Source organism: Schistocerca cancellata, chromosome 1 (genome assembly GCF_023864275.1).
Source record: "Schistocerca cancellata isolate TAMUIC-IGC-003103 chromosome 1, iqSchCanc2.1, whole genome shotgun sequence".
In the NCBI taxonomy this organism is placed as follows: domain Eukaryota; kingdom Metazoa; phylum Arthropoda; class Insecta; order Orthoptera; family Acrididae; genus Schistocerca; species Schistocerca cancellata.
In genome coordinates this window covers 947,335,852-947,359,218 of record NC_064626.1, presented here as the reverse complement: position 1 = coordinate 947,359,218, position 23,367 = coordinate 947,335,852, and the positions used below count along the sequence as shown (strand labels likewise).

General features: G+C 40.1%; 1 protein-coding gene across 1 annotated transcript in view; it reads left to right on the top strand.

Annotated features, from left to right (window-relative positions):
- Positions 1-23,367, top strand: part of LOC126088199 (ATP-binding cassette sub-family C member 5-like) — a 274,779-nt gene that overhangs the window by 29,966 nt on the left and 221,446 nt on the right. The window contains exon 4 of the mRNA XM_049906328.1: positions 21,881-22,057. Within this exon, the coding sequence (XP_049762285.1) occupies positions 21,881-22,057 (177 nt within the window). The remainder of the gene's footprint in view (positions 1-21,880; positions 22,058-23,367) is intronic.

Below are 23,367 nucleotides of genomic sequence, written 5' to 3'. Positions count from 1 at the left end.
CTAGCTATGGGTTTTCACTTACTATATGAAATTTTCATAGACAATTTTGAACAAGTTTTCTTGCTGAAAGAGCCACTGAGCTGCAAAATTAAGTACTGAATCATATGTTTGGATGATGTGTTGTGTTTGTGAACTGGTATCACCAGGCAAAAGATATATCCTTAACAACATTTGAACTCCCAACATAATAAAATTCAGCTTCTGACAGATTTAAAAGTGTGTATTGGACTGGGACTCGAACTTTTTTTGGAGGGGGGGGGGGGGGGGGGGCACATGGCAAACTGACTGAGCTATTCAAGCATGAGTGTGAGTCCAGATGGACCGACACACAGTCCTAATTTGTTAGGAAGCTTCAAACCAGTGCACACACTGCTGCAGAGTAAAAAGTCATGTTGATAATAAAATTTTGTTAACAATAGAACTATGATGTTCTAGCATAAATTTTGTGGACCTTAATATAACCATTCAAGATGCCCAGCAATCTCGAGATTCTGTTTTTCAGGTAAATTTTTGAATTGTACCATGGTCCAAAGGAACTTTGCATCATATTCAGAATAACATAGGCACTGCATTATCATAAGAAATAAAAATATCAAGATATGAAATCAGAATAATGTGTGAAAAATAATGTGAACAAATAGTTACAGGGAAACAAAGCTGCTAAGGAAGTAAAAAATAGTTAACACAACATTTTCATTAGGAACAACCAGATGCTGAGAGTGCACAACAAAGAGCATTATGTACTTCAGTAAAAAACTGCTTACTAGGCGATCAGAGAATAAAGTTAAAGTAAAATTTGAACAAAACCATATGGAAGAAATAGTAACAGACTAGATTGAAACTGCTGCCAACAATTGTGAAATCAATTACAATATTCTGTCAACTTACGGAAAATAAACTACTTGTGAATAAATAGAAGACAATGACAACGCATTTACAGCTTAGCCATAATCTAAATATAAATGTTGAACTCCATTTACATCTCCACTGTCATTTAGATATACAATTTTTTTAAGCCTGTGTTGTTGTGGATGAACATCTGTTATGGAAAGAGAATGCAGATCATATTTGTAATACACTTGCTAGCTTTCAGATTTTATTCTTCAATGAGCTAGAGTAAAATAAACTCGTGGACACACACATATGCCTCTACATAGCTGGCACCATATAGGGGCATAGGAATGTGTCTGCATGTGTATGAATATATGTGTGTTTGCAAATTTTTTTTTTTTTTTTCTTCCTTTTGAGTGTACGTATCAACTACTCAACATTTCTGCTTTTCAGCGAGTATTCTCGTTTAATCCTAAAGTATGTACATTCCACAAGAACTTTCCTACAACATTTATATTTGTAAGAAAGTCAGTACAAATATGTATTAATTGAAATGGGTCTCAGCCCTCCTGGACCGTGATATCTTAAGACAAATATGTTTTGGATTGAAATGTCCATTTCCTCACTATGGTGTTGAGATCAGCAGTCTATACAGAAAGGCTTTTTAAGCTGCAAAAGAAGGCAATAAGAGTAGTAGCTAAGGTAAACAAGAGAGATCCTTGCAAAAAAGTTTTGGAAAATATAAAATACTTACCATCTATTATATGTGTGTCCTGCAGGCAATCAGGCTTATGAAACTCAATCCAGAACATAATACAATGAACAGCAATGAGTACATAGCTACAATAAATGTGGAAGGGAAAACTTGCACAGAATTAAAAGCAATTAGAAGGCTGCATTCCACAGCCTACATAAAATAGGAACAGTTTGTTACAACAGACTACCATCCAAACTTAATACAGCTAATTTAAATACCTTATGGAATAAACTGAAGCATTTATTAATATATAAATGCTCTTATTCAATGGAAGATTTCAGATTGTAATATCACCTTTTAAAACGGTTAGTGTAGATCGCCATAAGTTACAGTTACTACAACCTCGTTTCTCAATGTATATGTGAACTAAAGCTATCAAAATGTCTGAAAACTGATTACCATATGGACTGCAAATAAATAACTAAAAGGAGGACATTTACATGAACATTAAATGAAATCAGAAACAGGCATTTTGTAATAGCAGAAATCTCTCTCTCAGCACTTTCTAAGAGTTTTGCTTTCTTCCTTTGCAGCTCTCTTAGCTTTCGTTTTTCTCTTTCTTTCATTTTATTTTGAGGACTTCTCAGCTGCTCTTCTTTCTGCTACGCTTCAATGTGCATGTGCATTTCGAAAGAGTTGTGTATTAACTGCTTTGTGATGGGTACAGATCCAACACCCCCAGAGATCTTGATTGCATCATGAATGTTACAAAGGGCTGTGAGAGAGATTTTAGTCAAGTTTCGACGAGAATGGAGGAGTTGTGAGAGGAACTTAAAGGCAGGCAATGCCATGGAAGAGAATGCAAACAAGCGTGATAAATCTCTTCAAATTTTCATATTCCCTCTTATTCCCAGTGACCGTCATACAGAATAGGTCATTGCAGTTATGATTTCCATCAAATTCCTTGAGGATTACCTTTACTGCCCTGATCTCTAAAAGATTTTGGAACTCGCAATCAATGGGATTGGCGTCATGACCACCAAAGCATTTAAGATAGTGAAATGAGTCAGTTCTATGCTTAAGTATCTTCACAAGGTTGGCAACAATTGCCAATCTGGGTCCAAACACACATTGCCCTTTGTAAGGGAATACACCAGGGATCAATTATACAGAATTTGGGATACCATACTCTTCATAAATGTATGACACTCATTCCAGAATGCCAAGATATCTTTCTTTGATACATTACATTGATGAGAGATTTTTGGTTCCGTACCCCATGTCCACTTTCTGAGGTCTCAAAAGGTTTGTGTTGTCACTCATATGTGTTTTGAAGGCAGTCTGTTTCTCCAAAAATTTTGGTTTGACAAATTTTCCCATCAATTCTCTGGCCATATACTGGAGGGGCTATAGAGGAAAGGAGCTAAAGGGGCATCTGTGTGAAATTTGCTCAGAACTGCCAAACAATAGCAACCATAGCCTCAGAAAAGGCGAGATAGGTTCTCCTCCTATTTCTTCTTTACCCTCTCTACTTCCTTCAAATACTTTCCAGCAGCTGGTAATATTTGCTGGTCTGTGACCGCCAACATTTCGTTTTCCAACCACAGAATGGCACGAAACTTCTGCGGGGAACAGGAGTGCCTGCAACATCGGTGAAATTCCCGGGATGAGATGGTGGATTGTATAAAGCTCTCAGAAACTTAACAAAGTTCTAGCTACTGCTAGTACAACCAGTCTTAAAGCATCATGCACTTTGTGTAACCCGCATATCCAAAACCCCAAGAGCTTAGGTTTCACTGGTTTACCCTCAACATTAAGCTTGCTATTTCTAAGGAAATTATTAACATTAATGCTGTCCATGGACACCTGGACTACTTGCCTTTTCAGGTTTACCTTAGACTGGGATGCACCTGTGTTGAATCATTCAACTGAATTTTTTGCAGTAATTTTTCCCAAAAACTCTTAATTGGGGTATCTGGCCCAATGCACTATTCCAGAAACATACAGAGCCATCTGCTGCTTTGGCTTAAACACAAATGTGACCATTTCATAGGCAGCAACAGTATCCCATACTTGAATAATGGCTACAGGCCGAAAACAATGCTATAATTTACTTTTGACTTCTGAAGCTGCACTTCGGATGCAATGTCAGTGTGGGGGGATCATACGTGGTAAGAGATTAACAGGGCTGCCAATGTCCATACAAGACTGGTGTCTCACGGCAGTCAACAGTCCTAAATGGGTCTCTGCCATTGTCTGCCATCATCCATATGTTCATGCAGTAGGTGCCTGATGCCATTGCTACAGGGCAGGACCTGATTGCTGGAACATGAAAAGATTGCACGACAGGCTTGCTGCCTACACCACAGCAAAGTAAAACTACTTGTGGGGTAGTTAGAAATACCACTTCTCATCATTGAAATTGATAGTAGGTTTATTTTCCAGTGCACTTACCGAGTCGAGGGCACCGTTGGGATTGTTGGGGCTGATGGTGAGATGTGTGTGTCCAGCAGTGATAGACGATCCTGCGGGTCTACATCTGATGCAGTATTGTGACCATGGCTGTTTATGGCAATTAGCACGGTTACAGGCTCTGTCCCCTTCCTAATTAACCTCAAGCCCAGCCTGCATCTTACTCCTTGCATATCTGGACCAGGCCTACGTACCCACATTACCAAGTGAGAATTTCATTTTACTGAGTGAGCACCGAACACTGAATTTTTCAGACATTTGCCCTGTGACGTGCCAGAACTCTGTATACTCAGTCCAGTGAGTGTTAGACAAATACTTCCAGTTCTTTGAGTGAGTCCTTTGTTAACATATGAATTATATGGAATCATACCTAAACAGTATGTAAGACATGTCAAAGATTTCATGAAGGAAAGACACTACTTTATGCATACCACTAAAGCACTATAATCACTCTTATTCATAAACAGCAGCTATCAAGTATCTGTATGTGGGTATGATGCAACAGTAATTTTTCAGTATACACCCAGAATGATGTACTATAATCTGCCATTCCATGTCAAGTGGTCTTCATTTTAAAAAACGTTCTCACAGGACCACTACGGTTTTTGATGAAATTTCTCACTTGTTCCCAGTGAACATTTCACTTTCACCAGTTTAAAAGCTCCAGGGCCCAGTGGAACCTCTATCCAATTCCGTTCTAATTTGCGGCTGAATATAATCTACCATAGACCCCTTGAACAAAAAACTGCATCTTAGAACATATTCTGAGCTGTTAAACGTAATAAGGAATTTGTAACAGAATGACCTTCTGCATGCCAACAAGAGTGGAATCCAAACACATCTATCAAGTGAAACTCAAACTGCACTTCTCTCACACAATCCCGAAAACATGCGATCAAGGCAGTCAGGTAGATGTAGTGTTTCTCTGGTTCCGGAAAGTATTTGACGTGGTACCACATCTGTTTTTATTAACAAACATATGGTCATTTGGTGTATCACTGAAATTTGTAACTGGTGTAAAGTTTTTTTTTTTTTTTTTTTTATAGGGAGGATGCTTCAGGTTATCTTGGATGGAGAGTCACCAACAGGTGTAGAAGTAACTTCAGGTTGTATTTTAATCACCTTGCATACCATATTAATAGCAACCTCAGACACTTTTTTTTTTTTGCAGATGATTCAGTGATCTGTAATGAATTACTGCCTGAAAGAAACAGCACAAATATTCAACCAGATCTTGGTAAGATTTCAGAGCAGTGCATTCAGAAATTTAAGTTTATACACATCACAAAAGAATAAAGGTATCCTATGAATACGAGTCCGCCCCGATAGCTGAGTGGTCAGCGTGGCGGTCTGTCACGCCGAGGGGCCTGGGTTCGATTCCTGGCTGGGCCTGAGATTTTCTCTGCTCAGGGACTGGGTGTTGTGTTCTCCTCATATCATTTCATCATCATCTGTGGAAGGCAAAAAAAAAAAAAATTATATATATATATATATATATATTTTGTGTGTATGTTTGTGTGTCTATCGACCTGCCAGCGCTTTTGTTTGGTAAGTCTCATCATCTTTGTTTATAGATATATTTTTCCCACGTGGAATGTTTCCCTCTAACATTCCACGTGGGAAAAATATATCTAAAAAGAAAGATGACGAGACTTACCAAACAAAAGCAATGGCAGGTCGATAGACACACAAACATACACACAAAATTCTAGCTTTCACAACCAACGGTTGCCTCGTCAGGAAAGAGGGAAGGAGAGGGAAAGACAAAAGGATTTGGGTTTTAAGGGAGAGGGTAAGGAGTCATTCCAATCCCGGGAGCGGAAAGACTTACCTTAAGGGGAAAAAAGGACACACACACATATCCATCCGCATATACACAGACACAAGCAGACATTTGTAAAGGCAAAGAGTTTGGTTATAATAGAAGGAAACATTCCACGAAGGAAAAATATATCTAAAAACAAAGATGATGTGACTTACCAAATGAAAGTGCTGGCAGGTCGACAGACACACAAACGAACACATACATACACACAAAATTCAAGCTTTCGCAACAAACTGTTGCCTCATCAGGAAAGAGGGAAGGAGAGGGAAAGACGAAAGGATGTGGGTTTTAAGGGAGAGGGTAAGGAGTCATTCCAGTCCCGGGAGCGGAAAGACTTACCTTAGGGGGAAAAAAGGACGGGTACACACTCGCGCACACACACACATATCCATCCACACATATACAGACACAAGCAGACAGTTTGTTGCGAAAGCTTGAATTTTGTGTGTATGTTTGTGTTCGTTTGTGTGTCTGTCGACCTGCCAGCACTTTCATTTGGTAAGTCACATCATCTTTGTTTTTAGATATATTTTTCCTTCGTGGAATGTTTCCTTCTATTATAACCATATATATATATATATATATATATATATATATATATATATATATATATATATATATACACACACACAGAACGTATCGCTGCCTACGTGGATCAACACCTTCAACCCATTACATGCAGTCTCCCATCCTTCATCAAAGACACCAACCACTTTCTCGAACGCCTGGAATCCTTACCCAGTCCGTTACCCCCAGAAACCATCCTTGTCACCATTGATGCCACTTCCTTATACACAAATATCCCGCACGTCCAGGGCCTCGCTGCGATGGAGCACTTCCTTTCACGCCGATCACCTGCCACCCTACCTAAAACCTCTTTCCTCATTACCTTATCCAGCTTCATCCTGACCCACAACTTCTTCACTTTTGAAAACCAGACATACCAACAATTAAAGGGAACAGCCATGGGTACCAGGATGGCCCCCTCGTACGCCAACCTATTCATGGGTCGCTTAGAGGAAGCCTTCTTGGTTACCCAGGCCTGCCAACCCAAAGTTTGGTACAGATTTACTGATGACATCTTCATGATCTGGACTCACAGTGAAGAAGAACTCCAGAATTTCCTCTCCAACCTCAACTCCTTTGGTTCCATCAGATTCACCTGGTCCTACTCCAAATCCCATGCCACTTTCCTTGATGTTGACCTTCACCTGTCCAATGGCCAGCTTCACACGTCCGTCCACATCAAACCCACCAACAAGCAACAGTACCTCCATTACGACAGCTGCCACCCATTCCACATCAAACGGTCCCTTCCCTACTGCCTAGGTCTTCGTGGCAAACGAATCTGCTCCAGTCCGGAATCCCTGAAGCATTACACCAACAACCTGACAACAGCTTTCGCATCCCGCAACTACCCTCCCGACCTGGTACAGAAGCAAATAACCAGAGCCACTTCCTCATCCTCTCAAACCCAGAACCTCCCACAGAAGAACCACAAAAGTGCCCCACTTGTGACAGGATACTTTCCGGGACTGGATCAGATTCTGAATGTGGCTCTCCAGCAGGGATACGACTTCCTCAAATCCTGCCCTGAAATGAGATCCATCCTTCATGAAATCCTCCCCACTCCACCAAGAGTGTCTTTCCGCCGTCCACCTAACCTTCGTAACCTCTTAGTTCATCCCTATAAAATCCCCAAACCACCTTCCCTACCCTCTGGCTCCTACCCTTGTAACCGCCCCCGGTGTAAAACCTGTCCCATGCACCCTCCCACCACCACCTACTCCAGTCCTGTAACCCGGAAGGTGTACACAATCAAAGGCAGAGCCACGTGTGAAAGCACCCACGTGATCTACCAACTGACCTGCCTACACTGTGATGCATTCTATGTGGGAATGACCAGCAACAAACTGTCCATTCGCATGAATGGACACAGGCAGACAGTGTTTGTTGGTAATGAGGATCACCCTGTGGCTAAACATGCCTTGGTGCACGACCAGCACATCTTGGCGCAGTGTTACACCGTCCGGGTTATCTGGATACTTCCTACTAATACCAACCTATCCGAACTCCGGAGATGGGAACTTGCTCTTCAATATATCCTCTCTTCCCGTTATCCACCAGGCCTCAATCTCCGCTAATTTCAAGTTGCCGCCACTCATACCTCACCTGTCATTCAACAACATCTTTGCCTCTGCACTTCTGCCTCGACTGACATCTCTGCCCAAACTCTTTGTCTTTAAATATGTCTGCTTGTGTCTGTATATGTGTGGATGGATGTGTGTGTGTGTGCGAGTGTGTACCCGTCCTTTTTTCCCCCTAAGGTAAGTCTTTCCGCTCCCGGGACTGGAATGACTCCTTACCCTCTCCCTTAAAACCCACATCCTTTCGTCTTTCCCTCTCCTTCCCTCTTTCCTGATGAGGCAACAGTTTGTTGCGAAAGCTTGAATTTTGTGTGTATGTTTGTGTTCGTTTGTGTGTCTGTCGACCTGCCAGCACTTTCATTTGGTAAGGCACATCATCTTTGTTTTTAGGTATATTTTTCCTTCGTGGAATGTTTCCTTCTATTATAACCATATATATTGTTTTTAGGTATATTTTTCCTTCGTGGAATGTTTCCTTCTATTATAACCATATATATATATATATATATATATATATATATATATATATATATATATATATATATATATATATATATAAAAAGACAAGGATGATTTGACTTCCCAAACGAAAGTGCTGGCACGTTGATACACACACAAACATACACACAAAATTCTAGCTTTCGCAACCAACGGTTGCCTCTTCGGGAAAAAGGGAAGGAGAGGGAAAGACGAAAGGATTTGGGTTTTTGCGAAAGCTAGAATTTTGTGTGTTTGTTTGTGTGTGTATCGACGTGCCAGCGCTTTCGTTTGGTAAGTCAAATCATCGGAACATGCAATCAGCCTACAAAGGAGATTGCATATAAATAACACTTGATCCAGCATAGAATATTGCACTAGTGTATGGGACCCATACTAAATAATACCAATGGGTTATGTTGAATGTATACAGAGAAGAGCAGCACAAATGGTCACAGGTTTGTTTGACCTTTTCTAGAGTGTCACAGAGATGCTGAAGAAACTGTACTGGCAGGCACATGAAAAGAGATGCAAACTATGCCAAGAAAGCTTACTTACAAAATTTCAAGAACCTTCTTTATATGATGCCTCCAGGAATATATTACAACCTCATGTGTTTTGTTCCTGTAGAAATCATGAGGACAAGATTAGATTAGTTACAGGATGCACAGAGGTATTTAAACAGCCATTCTTCCTGTGCCTCATACATGGATGGAACTTTGAAAAGCACTAATGACATCTACATGATTACTCTGCAATTGACATTTAAGTGCTTGGCAGAGGGTTCATCGAACCACAATCATACTATCTCTCTACCTTCCCCTCCCGAACAGTGCGCGGGAAAAACGAACACCTAAACCTTTCTGTTTGAGCTCTGATTTCTCTTATTTTACTTTGATGATCATTCCTACCTATGTAGGTTGGGCTCAACAAAATAAATTACAGCATCATCCGCGAACAACCTAAGAGAACTGCTCAGATTGCCACTCAGGTCATTTATATAGATCAGGAACAGCAGAGGTCCCAGGACGCTTCCTGGGGAACACCTGATGTCACTTCAGTTTTACTCGATGATTTGCCGTCTATTACTATGAACTGCGACCTTCCTGACAGGAAATCACGAATCCAGTCGCACAACTGAGACGATACCCCATAGGCCCGCAGCTTGATTAGAAGTCGCTTGTGAGGAACAGAGTCAAAAGCTTTCCGGAAATCTAGAAATATGGAATCAACTTGAGATCCCCTGTTGATAGCGGCCATTACTTCGTGCGAATAAAGAGCTAGCTGTGTTGCACAAGAACGATGTTTTCTGAAACCATGCTGATTACGTATCAATAGATCGTTCCCTTCGAGGTGATTCATAATGTTTGAATACAGTATATGCTCCAAAACCCTACTGCAAACCAACGTCAATGATATAGGTCTGTAGTTCGATGGATTACTCCTACTACCCTTCTTAAACACTGGTGCGACCTGCGCAATTTTCCAATCTGTAGGTACAGATCTATCGGCTTTAGCCAGCTTTCTGTACCTATAACGATTTCAGATTCTGTGCTTTCTATTAGCGCTTGAAGCTCAGGGACTTTCCCAGCACAACTACAACAATTTACAACTACAATTCCGACTGTTCCTTGGTCCAAGCACATCCTGTATTTGCCATGTACCCTTTGAGATTGCAGCCCACCCCGTACTCCCCGAGGCCTTCTAACCCAAAAAACCGCCCAGTCCACACCACACAGCCTCCGCTACCCATGTAGCCGCCAGCTGAGTGTAGTGAACTCTATTCAGCGGAACCCGAAACCCCACCACCCTATGGCGCAAGTCAAGGAATCTGCAGCCAACACGGTCGCAAAACTGTCTGAGCCTCTGATTCAGACCCTCCACCCAGCTCTGAACCAAAGGTCCGCAGTCGGTTCTGTCAACGATGCTGCAGATGGTGAGCTCTGCCTTCATCTCGTAAGCAAGACTGGCAGCCTTAACCAAATCAGATAGCCACTGGAATCCAGAGAGAATTTCCTCAGATCCAAAGCGACACAGGTCATTAGTGCCGACATGTGCCACCACCTGCAGCTGGCTGCACCCTGTGCTCCTCATGGCATCCTGAAGGACAGGAATGACTTCACGCGGAATGCACACTGGATTTCTTCCCCTCCTTAGCAGCCGTATCCCTAAGGGGCCCCATTACGTGCCTAACATTGGAGCTCCCAACTACCAATAAGCCCACCATCTGCGATTGCCCGGACCTTGAAGGCTGAGAATCATCCTCTGAAACAGGGCAGGCAGCTGCATCTGGCTCAGCCAGAGACAGTACCCGAAACCTATTTGTCAGACGCACTGGGGAGGATTTGTGATCAGCCTCCGGGGACGTCTTTCGCTGCCTGCCACGCCTTGGAACGACCTCCCAATCAACCACAGGCGAGGGCTCAGCCCCACTGCGGGCAGCAACCGGGGCAACCACAGCGGCAGACCAATCTGGGGACAGACAGGAGGAGATTGACATCCCTGTGATACCCTAGTCCGGCTCCCCACAGTGGTGCCCATTGGCAACAGCCTCAAGCTGCGCGACAGAAGTCAGCGCCACCTGCAGCTGTGAGCGAAGGGATGCCAACTCAGCCCGCATCCAAACACAGCAATCACAGTCCCTGTCCATTCTAATCGATGTTGAACAACAGTTACTGAAAGACGAGTCCGTGCCTAGATAACGCAAGGAAACACGCAAAGAATGTATGAACTAACCTGTACAAATGCCTAACGACTGCGCTACAATCTGCCTGAATTTACGATTACAGTAGCTAAAACTTGAAATTACATCTCCTATACGAAACTCTCACGCAATTTAAGTAAGAATCTATGAAGTAAACACAGAGAAGAAGCTATGACTGGTACAATGGGACATACCATCTGCCATGCACTTCACAGTTGTTTTTAGAGTATAGATGTAGATGTGGGTATTATCGTAATGGAGTTTGCCAAAACTGTAGTATATTTTTCCTTGTGATGTTCAATAGCAAATTAATGAAACCTCTAAAAAATTCAGTTAGCTTGGAGTAAATATGAACGTAGGGTTTTAGAAGCTAGCTTTGGCCTGGGACACACAAAAATATATCATCATGCTTGTAACCCTGTGGAAACAAGTGCTTATCAGGCTTGGTATCCTGTGGTAAAGAAATCCACCCATGACTGCTGTTGCACAGCTATCAGGCATGGCTCCTGTGTCAATGAGGAAGCTCACTTTAAAAGTAGCTACAGTTAGTTACCCCACCTTGGACCGTGGTAACACATTTATACAATTTTTCAAATGTACTCTTAAGCGCTACATGAACTGGAAAAAAGAAAAAAAAAAGAAAAAGGAAAAAAAAATTGTGGACAACCGTGATTATAGCAGAAAAAGTGCCTAAAAATGACGGAAGACCCGTTTTTTTCCGATATTGTTTGAATCTTGATACTTAATCATTCATTGGGACTCGTAATGTTCCTCTTCCCAGAGAATACTAAACAGTTGTAAAACATAATAAAATATATCAGATTTAATTTGCATAGCAGTGCAATATGGGCATACTTTCTCTATGCCCCCAGTTTCCTGCTGTTTTTTCAAACCTTATCAGTTTGCATTACGAAACTAGACTAACTTTTTAGGTGGTTTGGAACATGGTCTTTATAACGAAAACAGTTTAGGAAAGCGTGCAGAAAATACCTTCTGTAAAAACGGGCAAAAAATACGCATCTTTTTGTTTTTATAAAAATCATCAACTTTGCCCTCGATTTGTAAACTATTGGAAAACAGTAGGAGAACGAAAATTTCTATTATAAGGCCTTGTACTAGTAAGTTATGTAAGTTCTTACATGCTAGGTTCAGGTGTATCACATACTTAACTTCTGGAGTTACAGAAAGCTAAGCTTCACATTTTTTTTCAAGTGGCTAGTTTTTTGGCCAACTTTATTACAAGTTATCCACATGAAAATTGCGCATTTTTTTATTATTTCAGTTAACCTTCCATTGGTGGGGCATGCATTCTTTTGTATTTACCACCATGGACATGCGCTGTGGTTTGTCAAGCCTTTGCTCTAGAAGTTAGTACTCCTGTGAGATATTGACCTATTCTAAGTCAATTACTTGTTTTCTCATTTTAAAATGCAGTGAAGTTTATTATTAACATAAAGTTTGTTGTTTTTAACGTTATTCATGGGTTTTTAAAGTGCCCAGATGCTGCTTTTTTGTACTGGTACAGATTGACGAAGCACCTCAAGCCCCCCTTTACACCAAAGCTATCAAAAGCAAACACTAGTAAATGCACACTCCTGTGAACAGTGCTCAAGGATTGACTAGTGTACACCTTCAAATTTTATAGCTGCAAATAGGCATTTACTTTGGAGTGAAGAGAAGAGAGAGAACCAAGCAGCTATGATGTGTTTGGTGGTTTTTGTATTTATATGTTTGTGTTACAAAGATATACAGTTTTAAAAATTTGAAGTTTTAGGGGGTTCATGGGAAAACCATTCTAGAAAAGTAGGTGTGTTTTACAATGAATAAAAACTCTGTACTTCAGATTCCAGGGGTGGGGGAATGCCTGTTCAGGGGGATAACTATATCCAGTATTGTATCAGATGCTGGCCCATCAACTTACAAAAGTTATGGTAATCTTTTATTTATTTATTTCACTCAGCCTCAGTTCTCTCAACAAGTGATTCATCTCTGATTTTTTTGATCCAATTTCTCATCCGCCGTTTTTTCCTGCTTACAGCAAGCAGTTACAACAGTAGCAGTGTCTTTATAATTCAATATTCTGAACCATAAGTAAGTAACATTGCACAATATTTAATATTGTTGACACTATAGGGAGTATTTAATATTGTTGGCTGTCCAGGGATTGCTTTAAGGGTACACTGATGACAGTTGTGGTATGGAGTCAAACAAATCTGTGCTAATATTGAATGAGTGATCATAAAACTTTAACAGTGTTTATATCGAAAATATATGCATGTTCACCCAAAATTTCATCAAAAACCATGATGATCAACCATAAAAAAAAAAAAAAAAAAAAAAAAAAAAACCTTGACAAATTGGCATTGCATGACGTGTATGCGTAGCTGTTACGTCCTAATATCCCTGAATCAAAATAAATGGATTTGAATAGGTCATGAACTACGCTAAAAGGACAATCTTTTGTTATCACAATGTGTTATTAAACAACACAGCAATTTCATTTGAACAGCTGTTATTGTAAACTTCACCAGTTAGTCTTCACAGCTCTTTTTTTTTTTTTGTGTTTGTTGTGGACGTCACGTGACATCCGGCCAAGTTTGTTTGTTGATCGTTTCACTCAGTTTTTTTTATTACAGAGGCCAACCAGCTCTCTGACCGAACACACTGAGCTACCGTGCCGGCGGCTCTTTGATGGTCAAATTACATCAAAATCAGACACCATCACACATCAGCAGGAGAAGCATGACGAAGCTGTAGTGACATGCATGAAGTTATCCCATTTCAACAATAATAAATGACCACACAGCTCGGCTTGACAGGGACTGGCCATAGGGGAATGATGAAACAATGGTAGTGGGTGGTCACACAATGCTGAGCTGAAGGGGAATGGTAATCATGGCATTGCATCGAGCCACCAAGAGAAAGGCAAGCAAATGCCTCTTTCCGAAAGCATATCAGATACCATGCCTTTTCAGTTTTTTTTTTTTTTTTTTTTTTTTTTGGAGAAAACAATAATTCCCCTAGTTTTCTAGAGCAAAAGGATTCCCTGAGTTTGTCCTGTTTTCCAGGGCACTGGATGCCCTGCATTAACAGAAAGAAACATTTGTGTAGCATTTAGAGAAGTAAGAAAGGAAAAAGTAAAACTGGTTGCTAAGCCCCAGAGACAAGAATGCCCTTCCCACCCCCGTTCCCCAGGATCCCTACGTCTCTGGTACTTGAGTGAGAAGTCAGAGGAGGTATGATGTTAAACGTCTCCTACAGAATGGACAGTCTCACTTTCACCTTTGAAGCCCCCGAAGAAAATCTTAGCAACCACTTTGGGATGGCAGATGGTGAAGAATCAGTTACACTTGTCTGTGAGGGTTGTCTGAAAGGTGGGGTGTGTGGTTAATGTTAGTCATGCTTGTATTTACACTACCCAACCCTACCAAAAGTGATACAAATCCTCCCATTTACATTACATCTCACAAAAGGTATAAAATATTCTATAAAAATAGAAAATTGTACACTACGATAACATAGCTGTTTAGTCATTCACTTTACACTATATTTCATACACACATAAAGTACTCTGTTCAGTTTATCGTGTTTAGATATCACTTTGTTTGAATAGTACCATGATATTATACTTTTCACTCAAGTAATATTTTATTAGTTTCATTTCATGTCTAGATATCACTGTTCATCTGTGATTCTCTTAAATTGGTTCTAAACTTGTGGTCATATCCAGTTTCCTATGTACAAAAATTATAGGATAGTTCAAGAATTTGAGAATAGATTACAGACGAGTTGAAGAATTGAAGGGAATTCAGCGCAGGAAAACTAAGTTTGAAGAAACACTGAAAACAACTAGGAATCTGACAGTCGTCACTCTGCGTGTTAATACAGAATGTTAACGTCCCTGAGGGACAGATGTGACTCTGCCTGAATCCCATGGATCTGATATTAACCTCATTTGAGCAAATTGTAAACAAGTACTTTTCGTTAAATTTTGTGTGAAAGTCTACCCACAACAAAACAATCACCACTTTATTAGATAACACAACATTAGGTAAAATTATTCTGTGTTCTAATCTGTCCTGGACAATTTGTTCAAACAAATTTCGGGCTTGCAGCCGGTCATCGTTCAATACCTTGCACGATATTTCAACTGGGCATCTGCCAGTAATCTTCAGGTGAGCCATCACAGACTGGCGAAAACGTCCTCCATTCCGCAATATATATCGTGCTGTAACTATTCTATGCGTGCGTCGAAAACTTGATAGATGGCCCACGCTGCCTGCCGGCAGCGCGCTCCCTGATGGAATAGCGGAACTCAGTCGCCCTCTGTGCTGCTGTTTGCCACGACCATTGACACACTCTGTCGTCTTTGATTTGAGAAAATCGTGGAGATGATGGGATTCCATGCACTGTCCAGCAGGTAGCTGCTGTCATGGTTCAACAGATTTTTCGCCAGATGTACCGTATTTACTCGAATCTAAGCCACACTCGAATCTCAGCCGCACCTGAAAAATGAGACTCGAAATAAAGGAAAAAAAAATTTCCCGAATCTAAGCCGCACGTGAAATTTGAGACTCGAAATTAAAGGGGGGAGAAAAGTTTTAGGCCGCACCTCCAAATCGAAACAAAGTTGGTCCATTGTAATACGAGACACAATTTAGGTCGAATGAATGACGATGCAGCTACAGTAGTTTGGTTCGAGTCGTAAGCTTAGCAGTTAAGCTTTACCAGGTACCCATTGCCATGCGTCAGGCGCTCCGTCCGTATTTACACGGGTAACCTTTCTTTCTCACATGCTTCGTCTGGTTTGAATAATTGCTTATTTTGCTTTGACCTGATAAGTGCCGTTTTCTTTGTTATAGGTGTTTACATCACTCTAAGCTGAAAATGCATTACTGTACTTTGTCATGCATTGTTTGTCGCATTCTGATAGTGCGTGTTTACGGCCTGTCGCCGCTCGCGGCATGGCTTGCTTTTGTGCGCGCTACCGCCGCTTACAATTAAAAAAAAAGAGAGAGAGAGGAATCGTCTCATTAGCGAAACAATGGCAAGAGACTGCTATTTGTTGTTACTTACTCTGCTGCTTTCTTTGATAATGATTAACAAGAACCAAATAATAGACTGCGTATGATAGAACATGTTCTGAACGAGAGTTAGGCGAAAATTTTTCTCAGTTTGAAAATCTTTGCGGCCGCTTCTTTAGTACATCAAATTCTGCACAGAAATTAGAGTCATCTTAGATTTAAAAATCTAGTCAGTTGCCGTGCTTCATTTCTGACTGTATCACTATTAGGCATAAGAATAATACAAATATAAACATGACACGATATGTATATTCTTCCGCGTTTGCTGTTGTCTCACTCTAGTTTCATAGTTTATTAAGCAGACAGGATTTAAATGAGATAGCAGCAAACATGAAAGAATACATGGCAAAATGTTTATATCCGCATTCTTTCTTATGGTGAAGAGAATACTGCATGTGATTCACATTTCGTCAGGTTCCTATTAGCAACCATCTCTTCTCACAGCTAGGAAAAAATTCAGAACGTAGAGTTGGCCGCATTGACAAACATCCCAAACAGTCTTGCCTGTCGGATTTTCGTAGTACATTAAAATTCTGCTACATTCGAAGATGAACAATAGCGGAATTTGTATTTACTTCGTTGGATAATGTATGAAAATGCAGTGGTCGAAACTCAGGGCGGAGAAGAAAAAGCTCGACTTCCACCTTTTTTAAAATTTATTTACTGACGCAGTGGTTTTGGCGCCAGTATTTATCTTTGTGCCTACAAAGCATGCCTGTGTAGCGCTACGTATATTCGACGGCAGAAGTTAGTTGCGGCGGCACCTACCAACATTTTTTAGAACTTCCGCTTGCTTTGTACTCGATTCTAAGCCGCAGGCGGTTTTTTGGATTACAAAAACCCGAAAAAAAGTGCGGCTTAGATTCGAGTAAATACGGTAGTTCTATGGATTCTTTAATAATGGAGTCCCAGAAAGATGTCGCTGTGGACAAAATCATTGTTTCCTCATACTCCGTTGAATGTCCAGTAGAATTACAATGTTCAGCAATAGTGGACTTGCTTGGCTGCAAAAGGCGGGTGATACCACATTGACACGGTGTCTTGTAAATTCCAGCCTTTTGTAGTAACAGATTATCCTTTACTGATCCCACAAGGTCCGCAATCTTTGATGGTGGGCGGAAAACCACTTTTATCTGAAATTTTCAGAGGATTCTTGCTATTTTAAACGAAGTGTTGCCAACGAAAGGAAGAAAAGCTAAAGATTGTTCCGGCATGTTCTCCTCTTTATTCACTTCCAGCTTATTAGTTTTAACTGGTAGTGCCCTGTTAATCTGCCAGATTGAATACCCATTTTCGCTGAATACTGTCTTTAGTTGGGAGAGTTCTTGAGGTAAGCTATCTAGATCTGGGACAGTATGAGATCTATGAACAAGTGTTTTAAGCACACTCGTGGTTTGTGACGGGTGATGGCAACTCAATGCTTGCAGGTGTAAATCAGTATGGGTGGACTTCCGATAAACTGAATGCCCTAGAGAACCATCATTTTTCCTTCAAACCAGGACATCCAAAAAGGCAAACAACCATCTTTCTCTATTTCCATTTTAAACCAGATGTTGTTATGAATGGAGTTGAGGTGATGTAGAAACTCCATTAATTTGTCTTCTCTATGAGGCCACACCATGGAAGTATCATCCACATACCTCCAAAAAACTGTTGGTTTCAGGGCAGCTGATTCAAGCGCTCTCTCCTCAAAATCCTCCATAAAAACATTGGCCATCAAGGGAGACAGGGGCTACCCATGGTGACACAGTCAGTCTGTTCAAAATATTCTTGATTAAACATAAAATAAGTTGAGGAAAGTGCGTGCCTAAACAAAGCAGTGATATCAACAGGAAACAAGTTACCAATCAGTGTCAAAGAATCTGCAAGAGGAACTCTTGTAAAAAGTGAGACCACATCAAAACTTATTAGAAGGTCTACATTGCTAAGATGAAGAGCCCCGAGTCTAGAGATAAAATAGGCTGAGTTTCGTATGCGATGTGTGCACTTGCCCACGAAAGGTCTCAGCAAGGAAGCGAGATGTTTAGCTAAATCATATGTAGGAGTGCCAATGTTACTCACTATTGGACACAGAGGAAGACCCTCTTTATGAACCTTTGGAAGGCCATACAGTCTTGGACAAGTTTGAATTCTTTCCATGAGTGATCTATAACCTTGTTGGTATCATTAGGTTTGGAAAAAGCAACAGTCCCCATAACGTTTCTGGAGATTATACTCTCGGTAATTTCTCAATCTATAATTAGCTCAAAAGGTTCTGCCAGATTACTTACATTTATCATGTCAAAGTTGGCTAATTTTTCCCTGACATTCCGTCCTACATTATTTACTTGTGAACTGACAGCTCATGTAGTAACAGCTGGAATTTTCGATTGAATAATCGATATTAATGCCTTAGGCTGGTCCATGCTCTCTTCCAAAGTATTCCGTTCCTGTCTTACAGAATTAAATTTAATATTGCCTACATTTTCACAATATTTTAATTTTTCACTAAATTTAGATTCTACATTATTATATTTGACATCACATTCATTCTCCAAAGTAAACTATGCCTTCGCATCGATTGCTAGAGTCTGTGCTTTGAGCGTCTATTTTGATGGGCAACAAACCTATGTTTGTCGTTTGAATATTTAAAGTTTCATTCTGTCTCTGATTAAAGTCAGTGAACACTTGATTAACATGACTATTCAAAGAACTAGTGAGTTCTCTCTTTAAATCTAACTTCAGATTTTCTACTTTATCAGTTAGAGCCAAATTCAGTCTTTAATAAAACTATATTCGCTGCCTGACTGTTCAACGTTTCACTCTTGAGTATTTAAACTAGAATGTAGTAAACCTATTTCTCTCCTTAGAACTTCGTTCTGAGCATTTAATTTTTCACTTAGTTACACTTTGTGCTTCTAGTTTTTCACTTAGAGTGGCTGAATCAGCATTCTGGTCATCCAACTTAGCACTTTGGTCATCTAATCTAGCATTTAGTTCTTGTCTCAAGGAAGCATTTTGAGCATTTAACTCTGTTCTCTGGTTATCTAATTTAAGACTTAGTGCTTTAATTAAATTTTGCTACCTCAGTGCAGTCTGGCATTTCCTTTGTTACAGTCATCGACATGGCTGGCTCTGAAGTTTGTTGCTGTTCTTGATCCATCATTTTATTGATCTTAGACCTAGTAGTCAACTAAAAGAAAATTCACCACTGAGTACTACAACTATAATGACAGTTTATCCTTCATTCGTCCCTCAACTTTTATCAAATAATTATTGGTTTTCACTTACCCGGCATGGAGTTCTCTGGTGGTGAATGGTTGGTGCTTGTCCGACCACGTTCAAATTCATTAGCCAAAAAGTAAATGTCTTCAATGATGGCGCAGAGTCCATGCGAACTTCATCCAGTTCTGTTTTGATTTGTCTGGCAGTCCAACTCTTCAAATGAAAATGTTTAATAACAGCGCAAAACTTGGTTTTGTCCAGCAATGGACTGTTCACTGTACACTGTTTAAATTCTTTATATGATCCTTGGAATGATCAAGCTTGCCAGCAATAAAAATGTTCCATTCTGTCATGGAAATTTACTGGACTTACTGAACCACAGTCGTAATCCCAGGGAGCGAATAAGTTTACTGATATATGGTGTGATGGTATTCCCAGTTTCGTAACTGATGTTAACGGCTTTATAATAATGACCACATTTCTGGAAACTTGTTTCCACAGTTCGTTGCATGATACGCTTCTGTAGATAAGCACAATGAGTGGTTATCCAGTTTCTTTGCACAGAAGAGGGCCATTCTTCAGAAATTGATCCCAGAATGAAAGAGACATACGAGAGCAGTTTGCTATAAGAGTGATGAGGCGGGACGTATAAATATCAAAGACACACCATGCTGCGAGGAGGCGCACTTCACCATGAGTGGCGCGATTTCGGCTGTGGAGGAGTTCATGCAAACGAATGGTTGGATCACCAAACGTTGGTTTCAGCGTCATCATTGGCGAGCGGATGTGGAGTCAGCACTGGTGAGCAGCAGCAGGTGCAGTCGGTGCAGGTGGCTGGCTACTGTGTTGGCGTCGGCGTGATGTACGTGTGTGAAGACTGCTTACTCTCCGCACCCGATCTTAGTCGAAAAGTTGAGGTCTTCTCTCCAGTTTTCTTTGCTATTACTTTCTCACGTCTTTTACAGCATTGCACTCGCAACTTTTTTCCATTTTTTTATTGGACTAAATAAGATATCTGGAAACAGTTCTTGTATCTCGTTAGGCCTGGTTGCTATGGCAACGCCTGATATCTTCTTTCTGTTTCTGTTTTTAAATCCCCGTTTTCTTCAGGTCCTGTCACTTAGCTCGCCACGTTCTAATGTTTTCTCAGACAACAGAAAATAATATCTTCTTATTTCTGTAATCTATTGATCACATTTATGAACTTTATTGTCAACGTACTCATTGATTAATGATGTACTAGAACTGCTATGCAGAACAAAATTCTCTTCTTAGACATATAAATATCCTCGTCATCTCACTCGTATCTCGAGCTTTAGAAATGATTAAGTACATTGAGACATAAGAGTTGGTGTAAAAACCATATGAAAATATGAACATGTGGCTTGACTTCACTTAGTCAAAGACATGAATGTACATAGCTCTCTATATTCAACTGTTCAATAGTCTTTTTTACAATCACCACAGACACTAACACATCAAATAATACAACATAATTATTCGTTGATTTCTCCTCACGTCTTCTGTGGCACTGGCGGCAAACACTTGTTGTCGTCATTGACTTTCGCCTCTTACAGTCCTCTAACCACAAGCTTCCAACCTGCATGTAGAAACAGGTGGATCGGTAGAAATGTTCTCACTCTCCCGCACTCATACCTAAAATATCGGGTGTTCGAGACAGTTGAAGGCCAAGTGTTTCTAGAATTTACACGGAAATTCTTGAGCCACTACAGAGTGTCTGGTGTTGCTGTGCCTGTGACCTGATAGAGTTGTAAGAGTGACTTACATTTCAGGCAACCTATAATAAGCTTACTTGTTTTGTTTAGAACTTAAGTTATTTTTGTATGGGTAGATTTGTACCATAGTGGACAAGCATACTCTGCAGAACAGTAAGATATTGCTGTTGGTGTTGTCGTTCTCAGGGTTTGTGGTAGAGAGCCCCACAGGATTTTACTTTTGGCTTCCACCTTCATTCCCATATCCTTGCAGTGCTGCTTGTGCATCATAATACAATCCAGAGTGACTCCCAGATATTTTCGATGGGGTGTATTTACTAATTGTATCCCTTGCCATGGAACATTAAGTTTGCAACTGCCTGATTGTAGTTAAGATGAAACACACACGATTGATTTTTAGTTGGGTTTGGATGAAGTTGATTGTTAGAGTAATGGAAACTTAACTCTCTCAACACATCTGATGGGTGGGCTTCAGCATCTTCAAAAGATTTCCCATGACTCACTGAAGCCAGACCTTTGGAATAAATGAAATTCCTTGTGTTTGCCCGAAGTGGTTTCATTGGTATAGATGGTAAATAACATTGGTTAAGGAACATTTCCTTATAGTAAGCCATTTCTTTGAAATTGCCACTGACTAATCTTACACTGGAAAACAATAATGTACACAATCTAATCGTAAGATATTTCTGATGATTTGTTCTAGATGGTTGATCGTGCAGAACCAAATGCTCAACGTCTCGAGAAGTTGTGGCATGCACATGTTGTGAAGCGCGGGGAGATGTCCTCCTTGTCCTCTGTAATGTGGAGGTTTTGTCGAACAAGATGCATTGTTGCTATGACATTTATGGTTTTGGCAGTGATATTCCAGTTCCTAGGACCGGTAAGAAATAATAATAAAATCATTTGCATAAATATCTTTTCTATTGTGTTATTGTTCAAGTTATTCCCATCAATATAATGTTTATTTATACTGTGCCTGTAAGTTGTAGCAAATTTTCACATGATGTTTATTATATTACAAATTTTTTTAATTATTAAAAAGACAGTGTATCCACTATAGGAGAACATATTGTATCGTAACGGTGCTTCTTTTGCTAGAAAGAAGTGAATTGTTTTGTCAGATATATACTGCTAGTAGCACCAGTACCTATACAACTACTATGAAATGATTACATATCAGCTATACTTGTGTAATAAAGACATGGAATGAAGTCTATTTGACTTTGGTGTCTGTGCAGTATTTTGGCAAGGCTGCACTACAGCACAAGCTAGCTTTGGTGATTCGGTGTAAAATGGGAGAGTTCATCCTATTTTTTTCCTTTTGCTAGCAGTGAAGTAATTGTAGCTGAGGTACAGAAGTGTCAAGTGAAACAGTCACAGCTCAAAATAGTCAGGACATTTCTAAAGATTATGGCATTACTGTACAATATTTAGATATACAGATTTAAGAGTATTTTATATATTGCATGTAAGATTTAGTATATTTTCATTGATAAGCAGTGTTGTTATGCAAAGTACCAACAATTATATGCACTTTAAACTTTGTCTTGGTAATCTAAGGGACATAATCAGTTTTATCATTAGTTGTGTGTATATGATGCTTCGGTTATTTAGGCTTTGGTAACTGTCAAAAGAACTCTGATTTATTAACTATCCAGGATTTTAGTTGGGCCTATGTAATTTTAATAACATTTTTGCATTTAGCAGTAAGGGAATAAAAGGTAGCCTCCGCACATTCTGTGTAACCTGAGTAACCTATCCTTTTCATAATATTGTTGATATTCCAACCTGGACTTTTTGTTGTTCAAAATTCTTTAGAAGTTTGTTCAGTTAACCCTCAGTATAAATTGAGAAGTAACTACTTTAAATGAATGTGGCTTAGTAAGAATTAATGATTTTTGTTGTATATTTTCAGCTTGCTTATATGTCTGATGCAGCTTGCCACAATATACTTTCTTCTGGCAATCTCTTCATCTCAGAGTAGCAGTTCCATACAGTGTTCTCAGTTATTTGTTGTATAGATTCTAATCTCTGTGTTCCCCAACAATTTTTCCCCTCCATGTCTCCCTCTGATCTAAGGAGTTCTTCCCTTTGCTTAACACTGAACCTGTCATCCTGTCCCTTCTGCTAGTTCACTCTTTCCACATATTTCTTTCATCGCTGACTCTCCGGAGGATATCTCATTTGTTA